This window comes from Apteryx rowi, unplaced genomic scaffold (assembly GCF_003343035.1).
Source record: "Apteryx rowi isolate R43461 unplaced genomic scaffold, aptRow1 scaffold_845, whole genome shotgun sequence".
In the NCBI taxonomy this organism is placed as follows: Eukaryota; Metazoa; Chordata; class Aves; order Apterygiformes; family Apterygidae; genus Apteryx; species Apteryx rowi.
Genome location: NW_020451144.1, coordinates 125425 through 151323, shown reverse-complemented (window position 1 = coordinate 151323; position 25899 = coordinate 125425). Strand labels below are relative to the sequence as shown.

Sequence of the window (25899 nt, the reverse complement as noted above, 5' to 3'; positions counted from 1 at the left end):
CCTGCACAAGTGATTTGTTAACAGGGATTAGCCTAACGAGTTGATCTTGGATCAATAGAAGATGTTTGTGAACAGAAAGTTTTCATTTTTCAGAGTAGTGAATCTTTTAACTAACTTTACATGTTAGATATGACTGCTCTGGAGACAATATAGACTTCCTAGTAAGTCAGAAAATGTTACGAGTTACATTTTGAAACTTTAATGTAAGATTTTATCTAAATACTGTCTTGGTTAGACCTTCTTATTTACTGTTACATGTGCCCTAGCAATAAACAGTGGTACAGTTGTTGCTCATAAGGATTTAACTTTCACTGCTATTGCTAAACTGAGATGTAGCTGTTTGAAATGGACCTTTATTCTCTGAATCAAACACAAATGAATGACTAACAACACTTGTTCGTATATGCCATTTGTTTTGCACAACCTGAAACTAGTCTTACCCATACTACATATTTTGTTTCCTCTTTAGGAAAACTGTGTCTTATATTTTGCTCATAAGAATGCTGAGTAAGAACAGTATGATAGCAGTTTTGTCATGGTTTTCTAATTATCTAAAATCCACTGAAGAATATTCTTTTTCCACTTCCATTATGCTTCCATTATGATTCCGTTTTAGAATGTATTTCTTCAAGTGTCTTATTCCTTGAACTGTGTAAGCACCTGTTTGAACAAGGTTAGCTTCATCCTCCTTTCCCACACTCTGACCACCAGTCATTAATCCAGGAGATTATAATCATAGACACATTTCTGAATTTTGGGAATTAACACTTGCATCTAGCTGATCATTGTAAGATCACTGGCATTCGTACTACAGACTTGAATGTATTTCTGTAGCCATGTAAATTATAATTTGATTAGTAACTATAAGTCTGTCTTCTGGAAATGTTTTCTATTAACACTAAACATTAGGTTGTAAACTGCTGAAAATATTCTTGCCTTAGTCTGTGAACAGTGTACCAAGGCCTTTTCAAAATAATAAGATGCAGAATTTTTTTGGCTTTATCAAGTTGTGTTTGGCCATCCAGTTCTTCTACAGGTGAACAAAAAGCATTAGTATTTATTGTGGTTATGGAACTTGGTGATATTCCAAGTGGCAAGGAAGTCCAATATGGGCTTTCTGTGTTATACGGGATTTGGAGTGCCTGGAGTACAGTTTGCTTTTGCTTATTCAGCTGAGGATAGAGATGACTGTAGGCATATGCAATGTAGACAGTTGCATAGGGCAGCAGAGTGCTTATATGGCAAAATGGGTGTTGTTGCATCATCTGCTTTTTACTCTCTGGTGTTTGGGTGTACACTGCCTCTCCTGGAGTTCTTGTATAAATACTTTGGCTAGTTGGATTACCAGTATGTGTACACTTATTTTCTAATCATCAAGTGTTTAAAAAAAGTGTTTTAATGTAGATATTTAGGCTGCAGTACCACAAAATTCAAAACTTTAATAATTTCTGTAGACATGTAACAGCATTTGGAAACCAAAATGTGATTTGGAAATAATGTATATTCTTATTAGAAAACAAATTCTGTTTTTTCTGTACTTGGTCACTAGCTAATGCTGTTAATCTAGTTTGCAGAAATTAGCCCATAAATACAAACCCCACTTCTCCAAAGTATGACATACAATCAACCATTGGGTTCCTGGGAGTGGGTTGTGTAAGTGCAGGTATAAATGCTCAAGTTCCTGAATATACGGCTTCCAGAGATGACAATACAGTTGTTTTCATGCAATACAGAGCTTGATTTAATAATCCCTGCCAGATCAGAACTATTGCTGTATAAACCTTAAATACACTGCAACATGTTCCTGGAACTCAGGCCACTGACACATATAGCATAGTGGTGCCAACAAGTGGCTCTATGATATCTGTGGATCCCTGCAGATATTTTACTTGGTCTCAGTACCTCCTTTCATGCATTGTAGCAGAGCTCATTAGGCCAGCAGGACCAGAAGGTGCTGATGACTATTGCAGGTATCTGTGTGGCGCAGTCTGTGCTCTGCGAGGGTCTGGTGAATGCAGTTCTCACACATGGAGTCAGCTTAAATTCAGTGCTGCATGTCAGCTAATCAGTCTTTCTGGAGTCTGCAGTACTGGGAAGTACATTGCAAAAACCCAAGTGGCTATGCAGTGTTGATTTTATGTAGTTAGGTGTTACGCTTCTATATCCGGTATGTCATGTATTATTCAAAATCTTTGTGTTATATAGGATAGCTTAATTTTCTTTAAGTAATGGAGAGTGGATTTATTCACTAAAAATTAAACCCAGATTTATGCCGAGTATCCCAGAACAGACTTTGAACAGTGTGACTCCAAAAATATCAGCTAACTGCTGAAGAATGCAGAATAAGACTTAGGTTTACACAGTAGTTGGGAAGCCGCCAGTTTAAAGTAGAAGCTGTCTTCACAGAAGTAAATTTCAGTTCAAGGTCTTAAAATTTTCATAGTTAAATGATAATTGTCCCTGCTTAATTGTGGCAGTTGATAGTCAAATACTTTTGCACATCCTTTCTCTGTTTTCTGTAGTGCTTCACCTTTAATGGCTTCTTCATCGTACCTGATAGCCTGTCTTGCATAATTATCTTTGCAGTGTCGCTTTCTTCCCCAACAAGGAAACCACAAAATATATTTGAAATCCTTGATGTTCTTCTCAAGGAGAAAAAGAAAAGCTTCTAATCTGGAAGACAAAAATTTCTCATGGGCAAAAATGTAATCAACTCATGCATGCTCAAAAGTAATGTGTATTTGAGAAATATCCATGCAACCACACAAAGAAGTGTCAGTAATCTTCCGATGTGAAATGACAGGAGATAAATATCCAACTCAGGAGGCTGTCAAACTAGAAGATCCGAATAATCTTTGGATGTTATTGTATAAACAGAAAGACTCATACTTTCGAATCAAATTGTGTATTGAAGTATGCAGTAATAATAAAATACTAATATTGTAAAATTGTTATATACATCTACCCTTATTACTTCCAAAGAAGGAATTGTTTTATTAAGATGAGTGTTTGGAGTCTCATGACTTTATTTAGTGGTGTGTTACTTTTCATATGAAGCTGGAGGATGTGGGGACATCTTGTGATGGCAAGAAGAATTATAGTAGAAACCTAGTTTGGCCATATTGAAGACAGGATTTACTGAATCTGAAAACTCAAAATGTGGGAAAAATAGAGGAAATGGGTGTGTTGGCACTGTATTTACCACAAATCTTAAGAAATGTTTTCTACAGCTAGGCCTGCTTTAAATATATGCAATTTTACATGCGTATACAGCAAAACAAAAAATCCTATATAGTGAGTAAGTCTTAAATGATACATAAGCCTGGAATAAAGTTTCAGATTTCAGAATAAAATAGTTTGATATATTTGGCTAAACAGAGTTGCTTTGATTTGAATATGGAATCTGATTTAATCAAAAATGTTAAGACTGTTGGAATCTTTCAACCATGAGGAAGAACTTAAAGGATCTGATCAGATTGTGTGAACATTCATCTCAAAAAGTCTACTAGGAATAATCAGAGCCTGCAAGAGACAGCAGGAAGAATTGAGAGAAGAAAGCCATGTTGTCAATCAACAATTCTTGGTTTAAGATACAATTTTTAAAACCCAACAACACTTGGACTTTGCAAACTTTAAGACCAACAACAGAAACATGCAAGTAGAAAAATAAGGAAAAAATAGTTGTAGCCGCTCTCTAGCGAGAAAAAGAGAGATTAGGAATGATTCAGGGCTGACTTGGTGGAATTTTTGATTCCCAAATTGACTGCAAGGAGTAGTAGTAAAAATCTCAAAGGAAATGGCACAAATATTTGTTCTGTGCTGCATCCTTACCAGTACAGAGTGAAGGTGATCAGTTTGCAATGAGAGCGGTAATTTTTAACCTGGGAAGGTATAAAGAAAATGAATGCTTGGGGGAGATGATGATTTGAAATGAGAAATTACCCCAGCTGTGGTAGATGCAGTTTGCAGGTTTTAATGAAGTCAGATTAAGTAGTCTCTATTGCAGAATTCTAGAAGAATCTACTCAGAAATTCCTGTCTACTGGCAACTTTCTAAAGCAATTTTTTGAATAGGAGGTGATACCCTTTGGTTATAGGTATCTGGGACAAGCAGATACGGTGCTTGTGTTTTTAAAATATAAAAAATGTGGGGTCTAGTTCTACAACATAGAGATCTATGGGTCTAACTTCAGCTATACGGGAAACCTGAGGAAGATATTCTGCAGGATGGTGGAAGGCAGTGAGAGATGTTGTAGTGCAAAATGGGCTTTGCAGATTGTGACATGCTACCCTGGTAGTTTTGCTAAGAGAACTGATTTTCTAGACAGGAAGTAGATCTTATCTGCCTAGGCAAATTTTAAGATTAGGCTGATGAAACTGGTGATGAGTTCTAAGAGGTTTAATTAGTACACAGGAAGATCATGTTGCAAGAGTTGCAGGACCTATTCAAATAGAGTGAGCTTTAAAAGTTTAAAATGGAGGTTTGTATATTGGAGGTTGTGCCTGAGCAGAAGATCTGTCCTTCTGAGTGGGAGGCTGCCGTTTGAAAGCGATGGAGGGTGGAGTGGGTGATCCCAGGAGCCGGACACTGCTGGTGCGGTGTGACTGAAGACGTGCTGGCTGTAGGTCAGGTCACGTAGAAATGCGAAACCAGCTGCGCGGGGGCCTGCTGAGACGTCGCCTGTGGTGCTGCACGCAGGTTTGGTGCTCCGTGCTTTAGGAAAGGTGACCTCAAACCCGAGCAGGTTTGGAGAAGCACTGCTGGAGTAGAAGTTTAACCATGATGATAAAAAATCTGGGCTGAGTGATGGATTGGCTTGGCAGTGTAAATGTTTAAGGGGAAAATTAGAAGAAGGCCTGAAACCATTGGAAAAAGCTTTCTGGAACATTCTTCTAGTAGAAATTGTGGGAACAAAAGAGCCAGGTGCTTTAAGACTAAATTTGTAATATGATTTTAAGTGATTAAATGTGTTTTGTCAGTGATAGTTGAGAACTGGGCTCCTGATTTACAAAGTTGTTTCTAGTCCTGTGTTTTATGACTTAGTTGATAATGAAAAGGTAATTTATTTAATCAACAAAGTTGGGCAGCCTGATTTAAGCAGTCAGTTTTAATCTTTTACATTTCTGTTTTTCAGAAGAAAAATTATTTCTGGTTGGTGTAGTTAGCTGGAGCTAGGAGAGTGCTGTCTCTCTCTGATCCTTTCTGATCACGTGGCACAGCCTACCATGCACTGATTACAGTTCTCTCTGAATTCTAAGAGTGAAAATGGTGAATCGTGCCTTCTAATTTTTTAACTTTTTTATTCAGAATTATGTCCAGCTGCATTTAGATGGAGACAGGAATTTGGTTAAAGATGTAAAAAAAAAAMCAAAAACAAAACAAACAAAAAAAACCCAACAACCAACCTCACTTTCTAAAACCTTTTTTTAGTAAGCTAAATTGTAAGTATTATCATTATAACAAAAGAATCCTTTGAGTCATCCAGTTTGTTAAACAAAGGTGGTATTATTTGTAGTTACTGAATCAGTCGCATGTATTTATAATTTGCTTCAAGATTTTAATTATAAATATACTGGTAGAAGAAAAAAAGTTGTAGTACTCTCTTTGATTCCCAGTTTATTTCTCAATATTGGATAAATTTATCGTTGAACTGAACTGGGTTAATGCACTAAAATGAGGAAAATCCTCTCTGTGTACCTGCAGGAGTCTACAGTAGTTAACAGTTGGTTTTGAGTTTTGGTATGCTCTGTTTCCAGAGTGCTCGTCTACTGAGCTCCAGTCAATTCTCTTAGAACCTTTTAAAGCAGGAACATATTTGAGATACTTGGTTTTATTAAATAACACTAAGTTTGGGTCTTCACAGAGGATATTTAAATCTGAAGTGATAACCTTACAAAGAAAAATATTTTAAAAATCTGAAATACATAAAAGTCTGAAAGGTTTGAAATTAGTGTTTGCTCTACCTTGGAGCATGCTGTTAGAGTGAGAATGTGTAGGGTACATCTGTTGAACAGGGCAGGCTTTTGTGATCTTAAATGCTTAGCCTTTTGTATACAAGTCCTATACATGTCGGGTATAATCTTTGTTAGAGAATAACTTACCTTTAGAAGGCTGAAACTTTTTTCCTTATAGTTTGTTTACTTTTCTTACTGAGATTAGAGCTTTCTTTTTATTCCTGATCTGTAAAGATAGTGCTGATTTTAAGCAGGGGAGTTTTGCTGTGGTCAGAGTTAGACTTCTGAAAGAGGCGCACAGTAACACTTGCACTGTAGTTGGGACATGAGGCAGAGACCATGTTGCAGCACAGGTGCATAGACAACCACAATTTTTAGTCAGGGGCTGCAGATCCTATGAAATTTATGTGCCTGCAGATTTATTCATACCTGCCTTTTTCTCCAGGTGTGGTAGAATCTAAACCCTAGCTCGGAGCACTGTCTCTTCTTGTACAGGTACATGGAAGGAGTTGTGCATCTTTGAAGATGTACAAAACCTCCTGACTGAACGAAATGCCTTGACCTACCTGTTGGATTCAAAGACTTACCAGAACACCTCGTCCCAGTCTGGGTGCCTAAATCATGGCTGTAAAAAATAATATAATTGATTCCCCAGACCCTTACTGAGAGTCTTTGTCTACTGCTTTCCTTTGAAAGAGCAGGCTACCCACTCCCCCACCAAAGAATCCTTGCTTTAGAAAGCATATCGATCACAGACCTGGATATCTGAGGCCCTCTCCTCTTGTACATCTGCCCCAACTCACCTTTCTTACATGCACCCACTCCTTTATCAACTAGCTGCTCTAACTATTGGGTTGCTTTACACAGCAGGTATGGGACTGGAGGCCTGTGGACTGCTTGCTGGTTGTCCAATTGGTTTGTTGGGGGTTAATTCTTTCATCTGGCCTTGGTCAGATTATGATGCTGTTCTGTGCCTGGTTTTTTTGGTCAGTTCAATGTTACAAATGATGAGAAGAAGTTGGAGTGAATTTTTTCAGTCTATTTAAAGTAGTAGTATACTTCAGAATGTCATCCTCTTTCATTTTGGGTCATCTTCTGTCTCAGTTTTTAAAAATAGAAACTTTAGAATAGTTTCTGAAATTGATAAAACTGAATCAAAAACAATGTGGTGCACATAATGAAGACAGACATTTTACAGAGCTGAACATACGGTATTGTTGGTGATGTATCTAAAGCTAACTTGAAATGACTTTCCCTTATATCCTTGTAGAAATGTCCTTTCAGTAGCAAAACCCAATATGACATTTTACGTTTGAAAAATCTAATATTCTGCATTGTTTTGAGCAATTAAAGAAATTATTTTAATTTTAAATTATGAAAGACTGCAATAGCCTAAAAATCATTTTTATATTTTCAGTGGTGTTTCATTGTTTTTTTAAAGTTGCTATTTAAATTCCCATTTTTGGTTATTTTGTATGAACAGTATGTGGCAAACAGTATGTTCTTTGTTGTGCTGCAACACTCAGAACTGTTAATGTAGTAGTTTAGCTAGTTTGCAGCTTGGGTCAGAATCAAGCCTGTCAGTTGCTGGCAACTGGGAAGTGTCTTCTGAGCCAGTGGATCTATCCTGTGGAGTAAAACTTCAAGGGACCCTAAATCCCCTATTAATCCTTTTCTTGAGAGATTTTTTGGCTCCGGTTACAAGAGAGAATTGCCATAGTCTTTTTGAGAATGAAAACTGAAATATTTTTTGAGCGGCCTCTAAATCTCTATTTTTCAATCTTTTCCATCTCARTGTCATAGAGACAAATTTTGAGATGGGACATGCACTGATTTACCCATCTATCTAATGATTAGACAAGGAAAGGCCAATCAAAAAGACCAAACAAACATACATTCAGGAATCAGTACAGTGTCAGTAAATACTCACCCCCCCCCCCCAAAAAAAAAGTCCAGACGCTTTTTACAGAGACTGTTCTTCCTCCTCTCTCTGAAAGTCTACTTTTGTAGTACTCATTGAATTGTTGTCTTAMGTAAGCCATAGTAGATGTATCCATTTTCATGTTTGCGGAAGATATAAAGGAAGAGGGAATTTTGACTAGAAATGTATCTGGCAGTCATCAACAGCTGCTGCTGTGGTAACCATGATCTAAGCATTGGGCCATCATTCTCAGTAACTGCTGTGGGTCACCATTCCATAATATTCGGCTTATTAGTGCTAGGTTACTGTTTCTGTTCCCATGCTGCATTTCCACTTCCTTCATTATTTTAAAAGAATTAACATACAGCCACTTCTGAGTCATTGGTATCGTAGACTGTTGTAAATTTATTGTGGTCTCTAGTAGGAATGTCCCAGAAATACTTGATAGATATTCCGTCATATTGCTTGTGATTTCTAGTCTCCTAGCCTGAACAGTTGAACCCTGAATTTCAGGCTTTTGAAAGGAGTCTGAGCAAACAAGGATATCCATCAAAGTGAGTCATCTCAAGAGTCTTGTTGTCCTCCCATTGTGAGTAGATTTGGACAAAATTCTTTCAAAATTAGTCTTGACTTCCTAGGTAAAATCTGAAATTCTTTAGGACCGAAGAAGACTTAAGCTTAGGACTCATTTCAGCAGTAGTTCTGAAAAGGTGAACCAGAAGGTTCTGTAGAGAAGCAGTAATTGAACTGAAGAAAAACACATATTGTGAAACTGTTGCACCTATATTTTGGAGTATTGTACTGGTATTTCTTGGTGTCCCAACTTGGCTGTCTTGTGTAAAGTCATTTAAGCTATAGATGAACTTTCAAGAAAAGATCAAGATACTACTGCAAGAATGTTTTTTAGTCTTTTGGTAAGAGCGTGTAGCAGTTAGCTGACATCAGTAATGACATGACAATATAATACTGCTAGTTTTAAGGAAGAAGGAATTTATTTTTATTTCACGTTTTTCAGTTATCTCAGCCTTAGAGGAATCTGTGTCATCTGAGAAGTTCTTAGGATAATTTTAGTCTTTTAAAGCTGGATATATTAATCCAAGGACGTGACTGGCCAAATTTGAACTGCCTCTGCTAACTACTGAAAGAGACATGGGAAGAAAAGGTGTTGACAGATGAGCTCTGGTGGATTTAGCTGAAGCAGTTTTATGAAGGTACCAATGCTAGCTGTCAATCTTGTGCATCTGCTGCAGGTAACTTTCCTCATTGCCTGGATAGCAGAAAGCATTATTTAAGCCAAAATGGACTGCGAACATGGCTTTGAGACTGTGTCCAGTTTAGCTGCCTCCGTGTTGGGTGGGGAGGCAATCTCTTCATCTTAAAGCTGTAGCAGATGGTTTTATTGGTGTCCCACACCCTTTTTCAGAACTGTTGTGTTAGTCTGTTACCAAATTACCTTTTGCTGGAAGAGAAATGGAAACCTTTTTCAGTCAGTCTACATGGTGTAACTAGAATTTTTTTGGCTGCCAGTACAATGTGCAGAACTATAATTTCATGTAGTTATTTTAGTTGATTCCTGCTGGGAGGTAGGATCACTCTGAATTTCACCAGCTGTAGCATTCAGGTGGGCCCTTGTGTCATTTCATGTAAAATCATTTTGTAATTAGAAATGTCTATCAACAGCCCCCAAATACATATCATTAAGAAAACTTGTGGCATATTTTAAATAATGCATGAGGTATTTTGCCTTCCTACTAGCATAAGTCTTGCTTTTGTAATTTATAGCTAACTTTTTCCTGTAACATTATGCTTCTTAAATGCAGTGTTCCTAAGATTACTTGTTCTGGAGATATAATTGAACTCCTTGTGAGATGTCACACATCACTGAAAACAGAATTGTTCCGACTTCTTTCCACTGCAGTAAAATCCATTCATGCACTCTGAATTCTGTCAGATGTGGTATAATCTGAAACTTGGGGAAAATAAATCTGTAATTTTAGCAATTTCTGAATATTGCTGAAGTCTTTCAACAATTCCTGAAGCTATCCAACAGGCTTCAGCATTCAGAAGTACTTAAGATATTGGAAGGTAGTAGTTGCACTTTTTTTTTGCTTCTGCAACAAAACTGGAACATGTGGTGCCCATCATGAGAAAATGATTGGGAGTAGGAAAAAATTCATAATAGTAGCATCAAAATCCCATTGGTAATAGAATTTTGGAGGGAAGTGAAAGTTCTGTAGTAGGCCAGAGAGTAGCAAAAACCCAGACTTATAATAAGGCAGGTGAGAAAAGCAACATTAAGAAATATATTCGGGGAACAATCTTAATGTTTGGAAAGGGTCTGAAGTTGCTTCACGGTTCCACAACATTTGAAGCTGATCTGAGCCAGCGGTGGCCTGTTCTACTCTGCTCTCCACTGCCTACACTCATGCTTAGGATCATTACTGTATGAGACAGTTTGTCAAATGTTAACTCACAGAAATTTCTTCAAATTGCATGTTCACAGATTCCTACTCCTTTATTTTTCATGGTCTAAGGAAATATCATAAAAATGTGAGAGGGCCTAAACTATTACTGAGTTAAGTCACCGCTGCTGCAGTCCTGTCATTCCTCCTACTGCCCTGTGGTTGTTTCTGCCCCTTATGTTGTGCCTGCCGTGCCTGTAATAGTGGAAACTGCATATTTATGACTTTTTTGGTAGGTTTTAGTTTTCTTTGTTTAACTTGGTGAATCACCTCACCAGGGGATCAGACACTTGCCAGCACCTGCGCAAAGTAGATGGAAGCAACACRGACGCCAGTGGAACAGGGATGGCGTTACGTTAGTGCTAACGCAGATTGGTTTATGCAGTCGAGAAATAGTGTCCTCAGTTTGCATTTCCTGTGGTTCAAAGAAGTACTGAAAAGTAGTGGGCACATACGAGACTCCATCTTGAACTTTCCTCTCCTAGGTTTAGTGTTTGAAAAATTGTCCAGCAGTCAACTTCCAGGTTACTATACAAAAATGTATATGTAAGAGCTTTTGATGGTGTTTGTTTCCGTTCTCTTTGTAATGGAAATATGTGAGTTCTTAATGTTAGATTTGCTCATGTCTGTCTTCTGGGTGTAGAGCAAGACAAAGACCTTATTTCATTCTCTGGACATATATATTTTATTTGTCTCCTGGGCTTGTGTTTTCTTGGCTTTTGCAGTAAGACCTCATAAATGTAAAGTTTGCAAAGGTAAATTTTGCGTAGTCCTTATTTTCACATCTTTGGACATTGGCCAGATTGTGTGGTCTCTAACCTGTTTAAATTTTTTTCTTTTTTCAGTCTTTTTAGAACATACTTAACTGCTTATATGTTTAAAAAATTCCTGATAGATCTTTGCTGTGTATTACATATATGTAAAGAAATAATGCATTTGGAAGTCCTTGGTCTTTTTTTGTCCTCGAAAGTGTACTAGCAGGTCTGTTCTCAAGTTTTGAACAGTGTATAGGGTTTTGGTGGAACGGATCAGTGCATAGGATGTGACTATTTTGAAAGTAATCTCACTTGCAAACCTCTTTTAGTAAAGGTGAGCAGGATAGTAGCTGTAATGTAGGGCTGAGGTTAGCTTATGTAAAGTGTAGAAAATGAATATATGAAGTAATTTAGCCTAAAGGACAAAGAAAGTAAAATGATTCAGAGAGCACGTGGTAAATCTCTTATGTGGGAAAGAACAATCTCATGAATCACCCTACTTTCTGTTTTCCAAATGAAATGTAGAAAATATGTTTAATGATCTAGTTATATGAGGAGAGAAGTAAAAGGAGGAGTCAAAGATTGCAGATACTGTGAGGATTGAAGACAAATACAAAAGCTGGCTTGACCTGAGCTATGCCAGAGAGAGATACACCATCGCACACTTTCAGCTTGTTAAAGCCTGTATTGTGATATTGTAAATGATGTGGAATGAAATACACAAGAGCAAGATGTTTGAAATGGATTTGCTTACGAACCATAATTTTTGTTGTGTTTTATTTCTTAATATTTATAAAGCTAAACAAGCTTTTTTTATATAAATAATCTTCTATTAATACTATGTTATATTTTATATTTCAATATATGTGGCTTTTCTGAGTTGCACCAGCMCTGCATTTAAATTTGCTTGATGTTTTTTGTTAATGACTTAATATATTGCTTAAGTAGCCTGGTTATTTGCAGATTTGAGCAATTAAGCATTATTGTTTTTTGTAACTTTTAAGTTTTACTTCCTGTATTTTTCTCCTTTGTCTGACTTCTGTTTGATGTAAGAGCATTCTTACTTTTCAGCTTAACATTTAGACAAAGATGTCTGATATGTTCTTGCAATTGTATCATAACTGGCTTTTAACATTTCACATCGAATCTAGCCTGACTTTTTTTTTTGTTGATTTTGTTCTGGTTTTCTACAGTGGACAGGCCAAAATCCCAGCAAATCAGAACTTCTGGTACCATAAGGCGAACTTCTTCTTTGGACACAATAACAGGACCTTACCTCACAGGACAGTGGCCACGTGATCCCCATGTACACTACCCTTCATGTATGAAAGATAAATCTACTCAGGTAAAAGCTGTGAAACAACACAACAGAGGTGTTCGATATAATTGATGTCTTTCTGATAATATTTTAACTTCTGGTCCAGAATCTTAGCTCTTAATTCCAAAGAAATGTGAATTCTCTTAATTTTATTATAAACATAAAGACCTAAAAAGTAGAGTACAATAATATTTTCTTAATCTGATAGTATCAATTCAGTAACATGCTATGAAACTGATAATTAATAATCTTCTGCTTTTAGAAAATAATTGTTAAAAATTACATTCTGTGTGTGAGCAGCTCTTATGTTGTGGCTAAATAAGCAGGTTAAAACCTCAGCCTCATATCTGGTTTATTTCGAAGTTGCTATATGCAAAATTGTGCTAAGTGATATTAAAAATATTAATAACTCCATGATAGTAGTGGCTGACAAACTAAAGACTTTACTAAATCATATTTATAAATCAATGAGTCTCAAGAGTGTGTTTGTGCATGTGCAGGAGAAGAGAAGAAGAGGGGCTGTTGTGAAGAATTGACAGGGTTGTCATTGGAGAGAATTCAAAAAGAGGAACCTAGGACTAATTATATGGCGTTGTCTTCATGTTCCTTCTGCTGTTTAGTAGCCAGAAGGGCAAAAGAAAATGCTCCGTGGAGGAGTTGCCTCTTGAAGCCAGACATCAGAACAAGAGCCTTCCACCATCTGTGAAGGGAAGACGATTGAAATTATTTATGGCAAGATTCCCCCAGATCCTCCCTGGGGTTCTGTCCTTAGTAGCAACCTCTGGCAGGTAGACTACAGTGGCATTTGTAGTGCTCCAGCTCTCTTTAGCTAGAAAGATGAACATTCTTTCTAGCCTGATTCCCCACACTGGAATTTGTTGTCCAGGAAGATCACTGTCAGACAAGTCAAAAATACATATTTCCAAAAAACCCCCAAATTATTAGCAGAGAAGTCAAATTCTTCATTTTTGGTGGTGTAATTTGGGTATGAAATAAGACATTTGAGTTTCAGTATTCTGAACCATAACTGAGAAATAGAAGAGACTATCTACCTTAGGTTATATTTTTAATCTCAGGATCATGTGGGGACAGTTGTTACATCAGTTTCCTACCTCTTACGCCATGATTCTGGTCCATTGTTATCATGGGTGTCCGGCAAAGAAAAATGATACCTTCATCATCCTACATCATGCTTATAACTTTATTGTGCCATTAAGAATTCTTTTTTTTTTTTTAATGGAAGCTTATGTTGTCACAATGAATATGTTATCTTTAAAATAGCAAGGATTCTCTTCTATCATAGTTTGACTTATAGATAAAATAGTTTTTGATTAATTTTCTGTTTCCACTCATTTGCAACTTACTCGTCACCCATTCTGCAACCACTGCTTACAGCAAGTGGAACAGGTCTTAAAATTGATACTAGGTTTTAGACTTTGTCCAATACTGAATTTCTCAGGATGAGTTAGAATGTATAAATAATTTTGCAAGTCACTTCAAAGTGTGCTGTAAAGGTGATGCAAAAAAGTCTTCTGGTCAGGGGAAGGATAAGGGTAGAAAGCTTAGAAATGAAAAAAGGTCTGTCTGAATTATGTAAAGGCTTTTGCATTTGTACATTATAAAGAGCTATTACTGGTATGTGTGTGTTAGTTTTGGTGTGATCCAGAAACCCTGCTTAATGAATTTGGGAATCAGTTAAAATTGTTCAAACAAACTTGTAGGTTTTACAGGAAATTCTGGTGGAGCCCTTTAAGGAAATGCTGTCTTGATATCCTACTCATTCATTTTGAAACCATCCAGACAGTTTTAGCAAAGAAGAATAAGCAGTCAGCTTGTCTATTAAGAAACATGCACATTAAAAGCTGTTAATCCTAGATTTACTTCCAAGATGCCTTCACATGACAGTACTATGCCTACAAGTAGGATGGAAGTCTTTGTTTTGAAACCATAATTTCCATTCAGGAGACTTTCTGTAGCATCCTTTGTAGTTACTCTATTTCTTAACCTGTGTCATAAAATGTGTATCCATATCAAACTTGGCAAATAGCCTTATGAATAGAATGTTTAGAATATTTAAACATTCACAAACAAACCTTTTCACTAGTTACAGAAAAGAGAAACAAACTTGTTCTACAAATATTTGAGCTGCAAGCATTTGGCAGTAAAATTGCTTTCCTAGTGAGCTCAAATAAGTGTTTAGGTTATTTGACCTGTTGGCTGCCACCCTTTGCCTCTTTTGGAAACAAAGCTCCCTGGAGGGGAGGGTGGCGGGGGAGTGAAGTTTTACCTTTTCAGTATGATCAAGTGAAAAGTCTTAACAGAGAGGAAAGGCAGTACTGTCGTCCTGACAAGGTGGATGATTATTTCAAATTAATAAGGGTGAGGAAGTTTCCTAGTTTTGATTTGTGTGGATATCTTCTAACAAGGAATTATATTGGCTGTCTTTTTATTAAAATTATGTATAAATCTCTCAAACATTGGCAGTTTCTAAGTTGCACTGAAAAATGTTTATCTTAACTAATCAGGAGCATATGAATATATTTATAAAATGTAGCAAGCACAGTGACTGCCACAGCAACTTTCAGGTTTTTATGAATAAAATGTTCACTTGTGGGGTTAATCATAAAATATTGACTGAGTTATGTTTTAGTTGCTGTGTATTTCTCTCTGAATATTGAATATATTAAAATGTAAATTAAATGAGAAAAGCTATGAGGTTTTTTGAGCTCTGTATAGTTTGAAGTATTTCTAGTTTCAAGAACTAAGGATGAGTTCTAAATCCTTGATAAGATCCCTGTATGGCAAATTAAGTTAATTTGAAACCTTACTGTTCACCTGAGTAGCAATACTTCCACTACTTCATGTTTCTTGACTAAGCAGTGGTTTAGCTCATGGAAGTTGATATATATTCAGTAGCTGAGAATAATAACAGTAGTTTAGTGGAGTGATAACAAAATCAATAAAGACAAGATAAAAACCAATAAAACCAGACTTTTATTTAAGAATGTTTCATTGGAGAATAACTAAATGTATTCTTTTTTTACTACAACTAAACTCATGATGAATACTTTTCAGTATAACTTACATTGTAGATTGAACAATTATTTCTCTTTCAAGGGTCCTTTACTTATTTTCCCCAATCAAACATTAACTAAAAATCCAGAGCTTGTGCAGTTTCATGAAGGCAGTGATTATGGCCAGTCCAAGTTCCTTAGAATTCTTCTTGTATAAAAAAAATGGTCAGGTTTTGGTCTTCACTGTGATCAGATAAACCCTTAATGAGTTTTATTCAGTGTTCATTTGTTTCCTGCTTAAGTTCTCTGAACCTATATGGTGCTCATGAATAAAATGTTTCTTTTTTTTTTTTTAACAGTACTATTTCTAAAGATAAAGTGAGTTTGAAATAAAACTAGTATTAAAAAAAAAGTTTTCAATAGTATCTTATTATTTGAATAGGGGAAATATGTTTAAAAAAATCTATTGCATCTGGGAGAACAGTTACTGTAGTTCATATTGCTGCGGTGTCTGTTACGCACCTTAAGTGTTTCAGATGAAAACATTATAGAGGAAAGAGTCTGTTAACTGTTTGCTTTTGGAAAAAATATACCGTGGCACTATGGATTGTGACATTTATATAATTTCAAGTAGCGCAGAATTCTTCATGCATATATGTGTGTGTGTATGTATAGATGCATACAACTGGCTGGTCTTTAAGCAGCAGCATGTATTGGATAATCAAAGATGTATTGTTTTATCTAGCACTGTTTTAAATATTTCAGAAATGCAAAGAAACTTACTATTATCTTAAACCATTCTACATGTTGATATATGATATGTCGTGCCCTTCCCAAACTCCTCCACTGGCCTACTTCCCTCCCCTTTTCAGTAAAGTTTCAACTTTTCATTAAGGCTATTTAAAACTCAATAAAGCTTCCTTTTGTATTGCTTCTCTCTGGGCTGGCAGCACTTGGTGGAGCAATTCTGTACACTTCTCCTTCATGTTATACATGTAAGAATTTCCTCCTTCCTAGTCTGATGAACTATATTGAAATGATTATGCCTAACCTCTTCAGGAAACATTTGGATAATTGTCATAGTTTATTAATGTAATTATTTGGCAGTAGCTAAATCATTAAAAATATATTTTTAGAAAATTTAAAAAAGGAAATATTAGGGATAACATACATTAGTAATGTCATAGCAAAGATATTGCCACTTAAAATTGATCTAATTTATCTCAGTCTAAATAATGCAAAGAAAATAACAAATGACTGTGTGGAATATGATTCAGTGAATTTTTCCCCCTTAAAACTGACTGTGTTTTTTTTTAACCTGATTCCAGTATATTTGGATATGCCTTTTTTATTGTATATGGCAGTGATGCATTATGCAAATGGAGATGAGGAAAGTTTGCAAAATGAATTTCAGAATTTTTATTGAACAACACGGTAATCTAAAGGATAATACAGATTATTAAACTGGAATGCCTGGCTAAAGTACATGGAAAAGTGTGTTTGCTTTTCTTTCGTGTGGGTCCAGGCTTTAATGTAGTTACTTATCATTAGTCACCTGAGTAATGCTTTGTTTTCTTTTGGGTAAAAATTCTGTTGCTTAAAAATTGACATCATAAACCAGGAGGCTCAATTATGTGAAGCTCTTTTTACTGGTACTTTAGTTGTCATTGTTTTCATATGTTCATTTTCATGACATTCTTTAGGAGGGACAAGGAAGAAGACATATTGTATAAGTATCATTCTAACTGTTGTCTTAGCCTCTCTGTTGTTTAAGAGGAGTTAGCACCTATGATCAAATTGATTTCTAACTCTTTAGGCCATTTCTTTCTGCCAGACTTCTAGAGGGCCTTTGATTGCTTTAGAAACATCTGAAGAAATATTCATCAGACTGTGTCTTCCTCCAGTACTGTTGTTGCTTTATTCTGAATATGAAAGTTCTTCAAAAACATTACCACCTCCCCTATAGAAACTAGACCTCTATTCTTAACTTTGCACCCATGCTCCATATGTAGTTCATCTGGAGTGCAAGCTAGACATAGTAAGTCGAGTGAAGGCTGGTAATAAAATGTGAGATATTTAGAGTAATTCAGTCTTATTTTAAGTTTAGGTAGGTTGGTACTTTATGCAGTCATTCTAATCTAAATGAAGTGGAAAGCATGTAGGTGTATATCCCTGATACGGGTGGAAAAGCAAGGCAGAATTACCAAACACTTTGGAAGAAATGCTAATCTCTGCAAGGTTGGGTGAGTTAGAACAATGATAATTGTAGTTTACATTAAGATTGAGAAGAGCAACCAGATGTGGAGTTCTTGGTGCGCCCTATCCCATGCGCATGCTTGTATAAGCATTGTGTCAACTGAGACTGCAACCTTGGACCCTTACCTTCAAAATGTCAGCAATCCTCCACCTCTTGAAGCTGAAGCATACATTACAAATACTAGCATTATAAATACTTAATGTTTTCAAGGTTCCCATCCTAAAATGTTTTAAAACTTTTTCTGGATACAGACCTGTATGAAAAATAAATTTTAGTTCATATTAAGTGGTACATTAAACTTGTTTCAGCTCAGAGATATCACAGACAGTATCTGTGACCTCTGTTACTGTGTTTCTGACCTGAAGTGCAGTAACCTTGGTTTGGTTTATTGTGATTCAGAAATTTATCTTCAGTGTCTTCAGTTTTGAGTTACATTTCTTTACTTTTATTCTGTTTTTTAATATGCTTAATACATGAGAAGAACATTTGCAGCAGCTTCAAATGAAGGCTTCCATGAATAAGCATGTTTTGTAGAAGCTGTAAATACATATGGGAAAACAACTTTCATGAAATGTAGCATATTGAAGGTGCTGTACTCCCCTTTTATTTGTGATGTAAAATGCAACATTGAAGTGAGATGTGTGATGTGCTAATACATCAGCAAGCAGAATTTCTGTTTAAATGTAACTTTTTGTTTTTAACTTTTGTTTTAATACAAGGATTTGGGGGTACAGCCAAGACATTTTCATATAACCTCAGTTACAGTGTATTAGAAGCAGCAATTTGTGGGTCTTGAAGGAGAGGTTGGCTTGCTATAATATTCTAGCAGCTGCCTATGTTGTATTTTTTTTTCTTTTTTTTTCCTGGCACAATGGAAATAGCTCATTAATACAACTTTGCTTGACTTCAGTATTGTGCTAGGAGAATCACGCAGTATTTATGCATTAATACTATAAATAAATTTGAGGGGCACAAATAGTCTGCCTCCTGTATAAAAATACTCGTGTATATTTTGGAAAGATTGCGACATGGCTCAATTTACCAGACACTGAGAGCACCTACAGGCAATTGTTGTCTCAAGGAATAGAATTTGAGTGGAAGAAAGTGTCAAAGCGTACTTGAGAAGGTACAAAATCTAATATTAAGTGAATTGGTGTGTTTTGTGTTTGTTACTTTGATTTCTGATTCAATCAGCTGCAATATATGTTTTCCCACCTCTTTGTTACTAAAAGTCGCCAGTGTTTTTGATGAAGTTCTTCCGAATGTTGCTATTAGTTTGTTGTTTTAGTCCTTGTTATCTGGATGAATGTGTTTAAAAAAAGGCAGGCAACCCCTCACTTTATACATAGGGGGTTTTGTTTAAGTTTGCTTCTTTTCACTGAGAAACTCACATAGACTAAAGCCAGTGTTTTAGCTATCTAAAAAGATACTAAGTGTCATTTCTTCTCTGTTTATTAAGCTGCAACTGAAAAGGCTATTAGCCTGTAGTGATCCCTGGTACTTCCTCCTGGACTGCAGGAAAATATTTAAACGCGTGAAATACCTGTTTCTACTTTGTCCTGGAGTTGTTTGTCAAACCACAGAGCAATAGAGTGTTCAGAAAACACTCTCAGGAAAATAATTTTTCAGAGAATTTCCTTTGCATTGATGTTTTCCTGTTTTTATAATATGAGGATATGGTTAAAGCTGTACTTGGGGATATAATGAACTATTTTAAGAAAATAATTTAAATTATCAAGTAAATTACAATGAGTCATGAAAGCTTATGATTTTAAAAAGGGAGCAATGTTCTTATTTTTTCCATTGTTATCTAGTTCTCTAAAAACCTGCAAGCCACTTAAATAATGGTGATATTTTAAAAACATTAAAAGGCAAGAAAATATCTCTTTCATTTAGAAATTTCAGGGAGACAGTAAGTAGCCAGTCTTCAAGAACAAGTGATTATTTAAAAAGTGGCTCCATTAAAATGAAGAGCAAGTATAAGTACACACATGTAGAATGTGCATGGCACTGAGGCTCTGCTTTGAGTGAAAAGAGTTGTGGATTGTCTGGCTGAGTGACTCACATATTTTCATGGTAATTTTTAAATAGCTGCGTTAACTTTTCACTCTTTTTTAAGCCACATCATCTTCTGACCTCTCACCCTGACCCACACAGAGAGTCATATAGTAAATGCACAGAACTCTAACTTTTATAAAGACTTTTTTTCTTCCCTGGAAACGTGCAACAAAAACTTATTTTTCCATTTTCATAATGGTTTTCATTCTGTTTTCTAATCGCCCACACAATTTACTGAGCCTTTGGTGGAACTATTGAGTGGCGTAAAAATAAGGGAAAGAAAAGAAATAGTGTGGAAAGCACAGGGCTGGCAGAAAATAGGAACAGGATACTTAGGCCTGTGTACGCAAAGGGGCTTAGCACATTAAGTACCAGCACTTCCAAGGTTGTGCCAGGCTGTAGGCCGTATAATAATACGATAGTGCTGCAATTCTGAAGGTGTAGCCTATGATCTGAAGCTAAAATTCAGTGCTTGATGGTATTGGGACTGGTCTGTCGCATCCTTGCTTTGAATGTCCTAGTCCCAGTGAGCTTCTGCCTCCGTCTCCCTTCCCAGAGCAATGGGGTTGAGGAGTTATAATTTTCTGTTTTGTTCTCCAAGCTGATGCCATGGAGGACTCCTTTCTGAGCAGAATAGCATCAGCCATATGTGTGGGTGCTCTACAACTTCCTAGATCGTAGAAAGGAAGCAGGGTGGAAAAAGTGTGACGAAATAGGGTTTCCATGCCTAGAGAAGGTGTATACTAAAGGCAAAGAAAACCTGCAGAGAAGTGGATCCTGGATCCTATCCGACCTTCTGGGGTGGGGTCCCATCTGCCTTGGAGAGATACTATGAATAGACTCCTGATGTTTCACTGATCCTATACCCTGAAAAACTTTTTTGCAAAATTCTAACAGTTTTCAGTTATTTCTTGCAACCAGTATTACTGTGAAAGGTTCAGATAATAACACTAGGAACTGTTGAAAAAATTGGACTTCTTTCATGGATTTATAAGTGTGCCTGCAGCCCTGAATTTTACGTGGTTCCTACCCCAAACTTTGGGTGTTAGATGTCCCCATTGTCCCCTGATAGTCAAAGACTCTTCTTTAAAAACACTGGCGGATACCCATGATTTTTTAACAGCCTTGTGGGTAATTAACTCAGGAAGTGGGAGATGTGGTTTCTAGACCCTTCTCAGTCTTTGGAATTTACTTCTATAGCTCCTACATCCAAGGACAGTTCTATAACTTCTGGGCTTACAGACAAAGCTGAAAAAGGGCTGCTCTTCACTGTTCTGATTACTTAGATCAGTGCCAAAAACAATGAAAGGTGTATTGAGGCAGAGTAAGCAAGAAGGAATTGATTGTATGGCCCAATGATTAAGGAACACAGGAGAGGTGAATTCTAGCTTTTGAGTTTGTTTATTTATACTTTTTTAATCTTCTGGTTTTCTGAACTGTATTGGATAAAAACTAGAAATGGATGCTGAAGTGGAAATGGGAGCAGCCACATAAGGAATTTTTTTAGTGACTGTCAGGCATCTAATTTCTTCTTCAATAATGCTTATAGTCCTCATCCTTTGTAAATGCAAGTTTACAAAGCCTTAAACTATAGAATTATCTATAATATTCTGTATATATATACATAGAGAAAGAGAGAATATTACTGCTGTGTATCAGATTCTGAAATATATTATTTATATGTAATGTCTGGACTGTGACACTGCAGAAAGATAAAATCCAATAATTTGTGCCAAAATTTTTCTTACATATAGAATTCAGTGTAATGTATTTTCCTTTTTTCTCTAGACGCCTACCTGTTGGGCTGAAGAGGGAGCAGAAAAGAGATCACATCAACGTTCAGCATCATGGGGAAGTGCTGATCAACTAAAAGAGGTGAGAAGTTTTACACAGTGGAGCCCTTCAAGTCTTAATATGCCCAAGACATCTTTTAATCCCTATCTGGAGTCCAGGAAACTGCACCCTTTCCCTCCCCTCTGTTGCTTTTGAAAGGGGTTTTACCTCCAACGTAAGAGTTGTTTCATGACTGGTTGTTATTTTATGCCTGTTGGATTTCCTCCCTTCCTACTACATGCTATTGGCTGTAAAGGAGTGGCTGGAGCGAGTGCTGAAGAACCAGCTTGTTGCTGCTTACTGATTTTTCTATTCACTGTTACCTTAGCTAGCTTTCTGTTCTTTAACACTGCTCTGCTGAAAGAGGCAAAGCACGTGCCAGTATGTTAGCAAATTCTTGGTTAGAAATTTCAGTCAAGTTTAGGTCTGAAGATTGAGAGGAGATCAGTTTCATACATGAAATAGGAGGGTAAGTATCTTTGATATAGTAATGATGTGATTACTTGAAATGCTGTTTGATAATATGCATTTTGTTATTACCACAATAGCAGCTAGAAAGAACCCATCAAAAATCAAGTGGATTTGTATTATGAGAAATTAATTATAGTAAAATGGTCTCCAGCTCAAATGAATTTACACTATTTCAATTTTAGGCCCCAGTAAGCCACTTTCTGTCTAGAGTTCATGTAACTCCTTCTCTGTACAGTGCCAAATAATTGGCTTGCAGTCAGTCTCATGTCCCTGTCAGGAGGGTGTCAGCTTCTCTTCTAGAACTACACCTTTCTCTTTAGGAAATGAATCTTGCAGCATGTTGTCATAAGGTAGGGCTGATAGTTTGAGCCTTTTGTGTTCTGTCTCCTGACTTCCTGTTTTATATGGCATTCAAAAATGAGGAGAAATTTATAGGTCTCTAAGGAGACCTTGTTACTGGCAGTAAATAGAGTCTTATTCCTGACAATTGTTGATAGGAAGAATAGTTGTCAAAAGGAGTGATCTAAGCTTAATTACTTGAGAATTTTAAAATTTGATTTGACGAAATATGGAATAATCTTGCATTCCAGTGGTGGCAATAGCTTTTAAACACAAGGACCTGGCGCAAAGAGAGATCAGTGTTGCATACTCATGTCTCACTGAGTGCCCATTATGAAACCCACCTTAACTGATTTATTGGTGCAAGGGCCTTCAGAACACCTACCTGACTTCATTTACAGCCGCAAACAAAAAGTCAGAGTTACAAGTTAAGTGCCCAGAGAAGCTTTGTGTCTGAAAAATCTTGCTTAAACATTACATACCAGCACAAAGGAACTCTAGCAGAGGCAGGAATAGATTCTGTATTTCCAGGATAACACTGACTTGCTTTTACTAACAGACCATCTTTCATCATCTGGCGGTTCCCTATCAAATTCTGCAGCAAACAGCTTTTCTTCACCCCATGACAGTGACTGTCAGTGATAGTGAAACCTTCAGTGTATAAGCAAGTCTCTGCCATTTGAGTTTACAGTGATCCACTGTACTAGGCTGTTGTCCTCTTCATGAACTGTTCACAAGAGAAAGATAAGAAATCATGTAGCCATTGGTTTCCTGGTTCCTTTCTGACAGAACAGAGTAATGGTAAAAATTGGGGTGTGTGGAAGGGAATTGTTTCTATTCAAATGTTGCAAGAGTTGTTCTCTCTAAAACTTGTCCTTGTCCCCTTTCTTTTCCCCTTGTCCCCTAGTTCTTTTCCTCCTCTGTTTTCCTTTCCCTATCTCCAGCTTCTCATCCCAGTTTTCTTGCCCAGCCTGTATTAATTTTGTTTAGTTCCACAGCCTCATAGTCCCAGTGTCATTCTGTGTGCATTATCCAGTCAGTTCTAGTCTGTCTTCCTCTGCCTGAGTTCTTGCTTAGCTACTTCCCGGCTACTTGTCTGTTCTGTCTCCGCATCCTATGGCTTCCATTTTATCCCTTTCTGTTTCCGTTCCCTCACCTCTAAGTCCTGGTTCCAGCCTCTCTGTCCAGCTGTTCCCTATCTGGGTATGATGCTCATTCTTTCTGTTTTCCAACATTCGTCTATCTACTTCCTCCACCAAACTACTTAATGCATGCATGGTGGGCMTTAAGAGTCTGTTCAATACCAGCGATATCTGTGCACTCAGTTTCTTTGTGTCACAGTACTCTCGGTTTCTGGAAAGAGAAATTCTCTGGGTCAGTTCTGTTCAAACTGTAAGTGCAGTAAGGACAGGATTACTAGCAAATGTAGCTACCAGTCCCAAGCATCTCTCCTGAACACGTGTAAACTGAGATTTTTTTTTTTCCCCAAAAACTTTGCCAAATGTGATGTTTTTTCCAAGGGAACAGACAGGCACATTTCCAGCATAAAGGGCCTACCCACAGAGAAATGTAAGGGCCTTTCTTCCAAAGCATGGGGCAGTAGAGCTTCTCAATGAGACAGCTATGATAATGTTTTTTAGCATGGATGAAATTATTATTTTTTTTTCCCCTCATTTGAATCTCATTTTTAAAATAGCTCTAATACTTCCGCTGAAATCTCTGATGGGGAGAGGATAGGAGAGCTGAATGTAGCATGGAAGACTAGTGAAAATTTGACAAAGCTCTAGGTAACTGAAAGCAAGAGTTTAAGCAATGGAAATAAAAGCATCAGCCCTACTAGGCAACTGTGTTTGTTATGAGTAACAYAGGTAACAGTACTTTTGTTTAGAGGTATGAATCTAAGGCTTGTTTGACTCTTTCACCGGCTGGTTTACTTGTTTAGTCACCAATTGTTCATGAATAAGTTTAATGAGAGAGAGCTCTCTGTTCATGATGAGTTTGTGGCTTATTCATCAATAGGAAATTACTTTGTTATGTATGCTGGATTTGTTGAAATGCAGTCTATTAGCTGGTCAGGATTTGGTCAGGAACAGTGACATGTGACATGTTGCTTCATACTGGCAGCCCATATCTGGATCTCTGCAAATGTAGAATTATCAGGATACTCAGTTTATTCCAATGCTATAGAGGACCAACCTAATTTGTTCATTTCTCAGCTGTGTGCCATTAGTTATATTAGATTACATGCATATTACAACTGGTATATATGAAATTAATATTTATTTCAAGTGCACTTCCAGCTATAAAAATATTCAGCTAGCAGAAAATATATTTATAGTTTTTTCTTATTTGTTTAATAATCTTTGATTTAGTTCAGCATGCATTGTCATCTTATAATCAAATGTGTAATCAAGGCCCAACTACAAGTTTGTGTCCTGAAAAGAGCTGATGTAGATCTGTTTATTAGTGTTACGATGCATTGATCTTTGCATTTTTCTTGTTTTCTATATAAACAACTTTCAAGTGTGTCGAGAAAGTGTCTTTCAGATACGTCAAGAATATTGCAGGGAATAGTCACAGGAAGAGGAAAGGTTGAAAACTTTCTTAATTCTTAGGTTCCTCCCTGATATAAGATGTGCACAAATGTTTTTTTTTTAATTTTGCCCAGATACAATCACATGAGAGCACTTGCACAATTTAAATTAAAAAATCTAATTTGAAATTTATTGACTTATATCTTTACAKCTCTTAAAGTAGCAACATATTTTAAATCGATGTATCTGAATAGTGGAAGTAACGTTCAAATTGCTTTAATTCCTTTAACGGTAGGAAACTCAGGTATTTAAAAATAAGAGTTCAGAAAAAGGGCTGCTCACCTGTCAGTAGTCTGACGTCTGTGATGGGAACTATGACTCATAAAAAGGCAAGGATATTTGGATTTTTTTTTTTTTTTGGCTAGGACAGATTTTATAACCATCACAAAAATCATTTGCAGGAATTCTTTATTTTTGGCATGTAGTCCCTTTTTGTTGGTGTTCTGCATTTTCAATTCAACATAATAAAAGCCCCAATTTGATTTTTCTTTGAAAAATATTTTTTCAGGTATATCCTCTAAATCTTATCTTAAGGCACATTACGTGAGAACCTGTATGGTATAATGAGAATTTTCTGCTCTTCCTCGAGCTAGGTAGACAGGGAGAACATTAGAATTAGTATATTAGATCCATAAAACGAGACAATGGTTTTAAGTGCACATTTGTGCAAGGCTAAAGGTTTAATGTCTTTAGCAATTGGATACTTTGAAGAATAAACACTAGGTCTTTCTTCAAGTGATGATTTCCATGTGTGTTTTTATGATGATTGTATATGCTTCAGTCACCTTCATGCTCAGTGCATGGACATGTAAGGGAAATGGTGTCCCGAACCCTTCCCTTTCTTCTTAGCTGCCCCATTGAGCTGGAGTGTTTCATTGCTACTTTTTTCTTTCCTCTCTCTTTCCTCTCTCTTTCCTCTCTCT

General features: G+C 36.6%; 1 protein-coding gene across 2 annotated transcripts in view; it reads left to right on the top strand.

Moving 5' to 3' along the window:
• The window catches only part of GLCCI1 (glucocorticoid induced 1), a 55344-nt gene that overhangs the window by 7154 nt on the left and 22291 nt on the right, over positions 1–25899 (top strand). For both annotated transcript variants that reach the window (XM_026090034.1, XM_026090035.1), the window contains exons 2-3: positions 12286–12437; positions 21528–21614. In XM_026090034.1, the coding sequence (XP_025945819.1) occupies positions 12286–12437; positions 21528–21614 (239 nt within the window). The remainder of the gene's footprint in view (positions 1–12285; positions 12438–21527; positions 21615–25899) is intronic.